The sequence below is a fragment of the Oreochromis aureus genome, linkage group 20 (assembly GCF_013358895.1).
Source record: "Oreochromis aureus strain Israel breed Guangdong linkage group 20, ZZ_aureus, whole genome shotgun sequence".
Taxonomy (NCBI): domain Eukaryota; kingdom Metazoa; phylum Chordata; class Actinopteri; order Cichliformes; family Cichlidae; genus Oreochromis; species Oreochromis aureus.
Genome location: NC_052961.1, coordinates 28,635,717 through 28,642,831, shown reverse-complemented (window position 1 = coordinate 28,642,831; position 7,115 = coordinate 28,635,717). Strand labels below are relative to the sequence as shown.

General features: G+C 44.5%; 1 protein-coding gene across 1 annotated transcript in view; it reads left to right on the top strand.

The window, feature by feature from the left end:
• Positions 1–1,623: 1,623 nt before the first annotated feature.
• agrn (agrin) overlaps positions 1,624–7,115 on the top strand; it is a 252,900-nt gene continuing 247,408 nt past the window's right edge. The window contains exons 1-2 of the mRNA XM_039604628.1: positions 1,624–2,142; positions 3,426–3,687. Of these exons, the coding sequence (XP_039460562.1) occupies positions 1,942–2,142; positions 3,426–3,687 (463 nt within the window). The 5' untranslated portion in view covers positions 1,624–1,941. The remainder of the gene's footprint in view (positions 2,143–3,425; positions 3,688–7,115) is intronic.

The window sequence follows — 7,115 nt, the reverse complement described above, 5'->3', positions numbered from 1 at the left end:
ATTTACCAAAATGAACCATGAACCAAATTTTTTTAGCAATGTTTCCAGCACCTTGTTGAATTTATACCAACTATAATTAAGGCAGTTCTGAAGGCAAAAGGGGGTCGAAGGTTTGCCTAAAAGTGGCCAGTGATTGTATTATAAAAAAACAATTACTAATTATACAATTAGGAAATATAATCACTGAATCACTGAAAGTTTAAAATCTTAAGTTTAGACCTGAGTGGGAGTTAAGGCTTAAAAATTAGACCAGAATGTTGAGTGCTGAAAACTGGGATTGGTTACATTTATTAACTCACCTTTTAAATCCAATGAAGATTTAAAGTTGTGGCTGCTGTGAGCGAGTGAGTGCAGCAGACACGCCACAGCAGAGCTATCTGGAAGCTCCATGTCAGCGAATTCAAGTCAGTGAACTGGACCTCTTGTCAATTTGTTCGGTGTTCACGCTTTTTTAAAAATAATTCTGAAAATATCTGATTAATAACGTGGCTTTACTTCTGTGTAGTTATTATAAATGAAGTCTTTGCTACAGTATGTGAGTTACTTAGCAGAAATTAGCAAGTGTCTGTGTTCAGGCTAGTGTTAGCTAATATGTTATAATAATAATAATAATAATAATAATAACTTTGTCTAAAAATAGTAAATTGCTTAAATGTAATACATAACTGTCATGTAAGTTTCATCTATACGACACATTTGTGCCATATAAATTTTGTTTTTGTGCTTATGAACAGAGAAATAAGAAATAAAATATAAGAAACTATGTAGGCCTACAGTGCCATAAGGCAACCCCCCCACCGCCCCACCTACAAAACAAAAACAAACAAACAAACAAACAAAAACCAAACCAAGTTCAATATAAGTTAACATAAACACAAATACACACAGTTATGATGGTAGGCTTATATGTAGTCACAAGATGATGACTGCCGCAAAGCAATGGGTGATGTCTAGTTTGGCTAGACATTTTAAATGGAGTCTGAGTTGAACCAAATAACTTAGAAGTCACTTCTAGTGTATTGTAAAAGTCAAATTTAACTTATTTTATTGGTAAAAATGGCTCATAGAACCTTTGAGATAAACGAAAATCTCCTTCAGTTTTCTTACACGTCCGTGCGCCATCAAAACCAGTCACCTAAATAATCACTTTGAACAAACCAAGTCACTCTGGATGGAACAGTATATCATTACACATGACAATAAACAGGGTCATGTTATTAGTTATGGAACATGAGAAGTTACTAGTCATAGTTAATTACCTATGTTATATAAATTTGACTTATTTATGGTTAGTTATGAAAATCTGCAAAACTGTAGCCTAGAAGTTTCCCATTTTGCTGGTGGGGATTCAGCGGTGTCATCCCTGGTTGCTCCTGCTTTGCAATGCAGGGTTTGCGAGGCTGCTGGGGGGGGGGGCACCAGCGGTACAGACACTGTCTGTCCGACTGGGGGCGGCGTTGGACAATCACTTTCTACATGCGTCCCAGCGTGCCACCCTTCACCACCTACTCCATCCTCACTTGTAGGATCAGCAATTCAGATTGCATGCAAATCCAGGAGCGTCACTGTGGACGTGTGTGTGTGTGTCTGTGTGTGTGTGTGTGTGTGAGTGAGTGAGCGAGAGAGAGAGAGGAAAAGAGAGGGGGAGAGGAGAGAAGTGTGGTTGCATTCCTGGAGAGAGATCCCTGCCCCTTCCTCCTTCTTCCTCCTAGTTCCTCTCTTCCCTCCTGGTCTCCCAGCCGGCGGCGGCAGAGAGGGATTTTGAACCCGGGCTGCAGATGCGAAGAGCAGGGCTGCATGGTTAAAGCGTTGAGAAGTTGTGGCAAAGGCGGCTGGAGCAACGTTTAGCGCACTCGAAAGAGTTTGGAGTTTGCATTTGGACGCACCGTGCGGTCAAATCCAATCAGAGAAAAGTTTACTTTTCGGGTTACATCCGTGGTCATGGGCTCCCAGCGGACACTCAGGGCCGGCCGGACGGGGCTGCTCCTGGCGGGGCTGCTCGTGGCTGTGTGGCAGCTTTGCGCCGCAAATTGCCCGGAGAAAGAGTTGGAGGACAGAGAAGAGGAAGCCAACATAGTTCTGACCGGTACCGTGGACGAGATAATTAACAAGGACCCGGTGCATAACAACTATTCCTGCAAGGTAGGACTTTTCATGTGCTTTCCGAAACGACTGCGCCCGAGCGCATGTACACCTGCAGATGGGCTTTAATAATATCTAATAGGCTATCTTTACCCTTGTGTAGCTGATGCAAGCCATTACCTTCCAGTTCCAACTCTCTAAAAGGCATCATCAGCTTGCCTGAAAAACATTTTACAAACTCATTCATTCAGAAGCATTTGGCAGCGGTTACATGGACAGTGCGAGTGAATCCACTTTGCTTTCAGAAATAGATGGATGGTGTTTTTTTCCCCTCTCCCTTCTTGCCAATTACATAGCCATAAAGCAGGCCTAACCGACCATGTAATCATCCCAAACATGTTGTAGCAGGAGACCGGTACCTGGGCCCTGACAGGTAGCGCGTACTTGATGTCCTCTCATAAATGCTGAAAACATGCAACATGCCATTTTCCACTGGATGCAAGGATAACATCGTGAATCTTGTATTTTATAGTTTTTCTGACAATAGGCATCCTAAACTAGGGCTTTGTGACTTGTGGATAACAGGTCATATAAAAAGATCAGACACACAACTTTAAGTCACTGCTATGTATAGTTATTCAGTACATTGTCACCATTCATTAATGAGCAACCTGGAGCTGTAATATTTTCAGCTTTAGCTCTGCAACATAGACATATGATCTACAATTGATTGCCTCTATTTAATGATTTATTTAATTTAAATTATAGCCTAAAGCGCAAAAGGGAAAATTTTCAGTCACCCTTCCTCCATTTCTGACTTGTGGTAGACCACTCTATAATCTGTGAAAACTAAACAAGTTTTATTTGGTCAGCTTTCCCGCTGCGCTTTTCCTCAGCGCCCACTTGCTTCCCGTTTCCCCGTGAATGAATGGAGTAGATTAGAGGCGCACAGCTCTCCTTCTAGAAGCAGAAACCACCACCAAATTCTGAAATGAGACAAGAGAGCACACATGTAAGAAAGGAGTGAGCTTTCCCATGACGTATGAAGCAGCCTTTGCTGCACTTGATGGGCACAGTGCACACTGGTGCGTGCAGTATCTTAGGCAACTTTTCCAGCGGCTGGGTAAATTCTGCATCTGGAAGAGTTGGCTGGGTTTTATGTAAGTTTTAAGAATCCGTTGAGGATTTGAAAATTGGGGTTAGAGAAACAGGTTGACATCACAGAAGCATTGGTGCCCTTGGGTGTTTCAGGGAAACCTTGATTATGTTTGAGTTCAAAATTTCCCACATGCACCCCTGTGCGTATGCATAAATGAAAATCTCTCTTTTGTCGTTTTGTAAAGGTCAGAGTGTGGCGTTACTTGAAAGGGAAGTCCAGCGTGAACCGTGAAATTCTCCTGGATGGCGGCAACAAGGTGATGATTGGCGGCTTCGGCAACCCCGGGATCTGTGACAATCAGGTGTCCGTGGGCGACACTCGCATATTCTTCCTCAACCCTGCTCCTGACTACATGGGGCCGGAACACAGGAGCGAACTTATGCTCAACTCAAGTCTGATGAGGATTACCCTGCGTAACCTGGAGGCTGTGGAGCACTGTGTGGAAGGTAAGCAGCCAGTTTGAAGGGAATAAGATCTGGACTCTACCTTATGTAGTAATTCTTATAATGATAAACACACAGGAGCTCCTGATAAGTTTATCAGTACGTATCCTTGCTGTTTTGTAAGTCAATTTGCTGTGACGGTGTTTCCATAAAGTGTGTGACATATAAGGAATTTAGTGCAGGATCTCTGCTGTGGTTTGAGGGCTCACAGCAGTTGTAAATCACTTAAAGCAGGCAGGATTTCATACTCCTGTGGCTTCTGAAATTCTACAGCCCCAGGCTCAGAGTGTCGAAGTTTCCCTGAACTCCATGAAACAAGGACACCTGAGTCATTGTAGGAGCTGTGTTGCTATGGTGAGGCTCCGGTCTTTCCCAGCAAAGCCTTGAGGTGGGTGTGTCTGATAAACACCTTAAGGACAGAAGTTGAGGGATGATCCCCGACCTTTGCACCTTGAAGCTGGGCAGTTTTATTAAGTCTGAGGTGAAACTCTTGAACTCTTACATACACATAATGCATGACGTGGGAGCATTCCGGAGCAATGCACGTTCCCACCGCTTAATGGCGGGAGAAAGGGAAAATGACTCTCAGCTCACACGCATTCTCAAAAAAGTAGAAATAGGTGACGTGTTTTAAATATTGTTGTTTATTCAACTGATTTGCTTCAGCCCACAACAAGCCGATTAAAAACCGTTCCTCTTCGGCCGAGAAGTAATTTGTCAGGCTCTTATGAGACAAACTGTGCAGCCATGACTAATAAATCTCAGCATCTACCGTGACTGTAAGACTGCAGCACCCTGTGCCCCCCCTCATGCCAGTGAACTGTGAGCTTGCTGCTGTTTAACTTTTACTGGTGCTTGACAATGTTGGCAGCGGTTCAAAGTTTGACTGTAACACTTACACAAGCCGGGAGCGAAAGAGCGAGGAAATGAATCAGAGCACGAATCACCTTGCTGAAGGCATTCTGGGGCAATCGCTGGTTCCGAGTTGCGGGGGTCTATATTCTGGGTACTTTCCTCTAAGCAGTTCTGGGTGGCAGGATGTTCCAGTGGATGGAGCTTGTTTGCAGTGTTAAGTTGCATTTGGCACTCACATAAAACTTCTTCTGTTTGTCTGTCTAGGCACGAAACACTGCACTGCTAACCTTTTTTATTCAGCCCCCTTTTCTTCTCTTCGGACTCCTGTTGTGGAAAGGGGAGTTTCTTGGCTCTGACAAACTGTCTAGAATGTGCCCTTTTTGTTTCGAGGCTTTGTGTTTGAAGAGGGTTTACGTCGCATTACCTGATTTTTTCATATCGATTTACAGCTGAAGGAATAGCAGGAAGGAAATACTAGTCATTAGGAAAAAGATGTTTTATTAGGACACCTGAAAAGATTGAGCGCTTTGCTGGGAAGCTTCTGGAGCTTCTTATGCAATGATCATCCTGTAAGTAACAGCCTGCAGGACAACTGTCAGGTGCAGCCCCGCCGTGAAATCTTTATTTTGTTTTCGGGCCCTGATAATTAGCTTGAATGCCTTCATCCAGAAGAGAATGAGCTGTGAGGCTTGTTCCAGTGAAGGGTTTTAATTAAGAGAGTCAAGTCAGATCCCATCCATTCTTATGCAGCCAGTACCCCCGGAGACTGTGGGATGTTAGCACAGCGGGACAAGACTGTACCTGCCGCAGCAACTCATTGTACCCTCCTCTGCTCTCTCCTCATTCTTGACATTTTCGATAGCTAGGATAGACTCAGGAATGCCTGGCAGAGTGCTGGGTGGGGAGGTGCATTGTCTGAGGCGGAAGAAAAAAGGCTTTGTGTGTGCTCCTTGCCACCAGAGTTTTTTTTTCTTTTTTCTTTTTGGACACAGTCATAAAAGAAATAGGATGAGTGATGTAGAATGAAGGCAAAACAGAGGATTATTATTTTTCTTTCTTGTTGTTGTTGCGCATGTGAGGACGCGGTTTGTGAGGGATGTTTTGTTTGCCGTGGCTTATTTGTTGGAGCGGGGCCCCGCGAGAAGATAGATACCCTCAGGCGTTATGTTTCACCGTTTTTCTTCGCACTGGGTGGTGCCACTTTAGTGCCGCTTACTCCATGCGTGCGCGCACTTGGCTGCAGGCTTTTATACAAGATTTAGCAAACATTTGCAATGTCAGTTATGTCGTAAAACGCTGTCCGCCATATTTAAGATGAATAAGCAAGGCCTTCTCGGTGTTCTTTTGTACCCCGCTTTTGTATCTTGAGGTCTTATCGCCACCTACCGAAGCCTTTGCAGGCATTTCTGTTACTTAAAGGAAGAAACTGAAAATCCAGCTCTTTAATACAAATGCAGCTCCTCTCCCACATAGTTGAATCTGCACCTTGTCAGGGCAGATAAGCAGAAGGCCTTGAGGACAGGCAGAATGTCTTCCTCTGTTCAACCCTCTAGCTACCAGTTAAATGTTAGCCCTGTCATTTGTGCTGTGCAGAGAGTTGACAGATAATGTGTCAAGCAGGATCCAGCAGTCATTTGCTGTGTCTTTGGAAACAAATTGAGTTGTGGTTTGCAAGAGTGGATAAAGAAGGCAATTTTAGGGCTCAACTGAACTCCTTCTCCAGATATTGTGAAGAGTTTAGAAGATAAAAATAAATAAATGCGTGTGCTGTATTTGCTGTGTTTCCCATTCCCCCCCCCTCCCTACGTAATGACAACAAAAACAGAAGGCAAACTGAAGACAAAAGTGTTTGGCGGGGGGGGGGGGTGTTGGAAGAGAGGAAGCTGCTTGATGGAGAAGTGTTGAGTATACAGGGAGATTGTATCTGTCTTGCTCTGTTTATCAGCTGCTTTTGTTTCAGCTCTTGATGACTTGATGCCAAAGTCTTTCCCTTAAGGCCCTGACAAAGACAAAGAGCTGTTTCTTCCTTCTGTCTTGATCTTTTCCTCTCCCCCCTCCCGTCTTCTTCTTTTTTTTGTCTCTCTTTTTAGGGGAGGGGGGAACGAGCCAGTCGGAAATCAGCGCATAGTCATGCAACAGCTGCATCAAAGATCATTTCTTTGCCCCTTTGTGTTGCATCTATTTCAATCCATAATGCTGACTGCAGCTAGTGTGCATGCTGTCCTTCTGGGGTGATAATGAGCAGCATTTTACCACTCGACTTCCTACTGATGCTTTATGATCTGTGTGTACAGCAGTCGAGAGGCTTGCAGGTTAGCCGGGCTTGTTGAGAACATGATGGGGGTTCTGGTGTGCCAGCAGGTGGTCTTGCTTAATGATGGTCGAGCAGACAGTCTTGCGGGGTGGGTGGGATGTGGGATGACTGTTTAAGCCCCCCCCCCCTCCTCCTCCTCTTCTCCTCAAGGGGCTGCTTGGAGTGAATGAAGCTGGGTCTTGCGGAAAGCTTTTTTTCCCTCCACTGTTTGTGCAAGGAGGAGGCTTGGAATGGACTGGAATTCCTAACCTGGCTGCCCCCT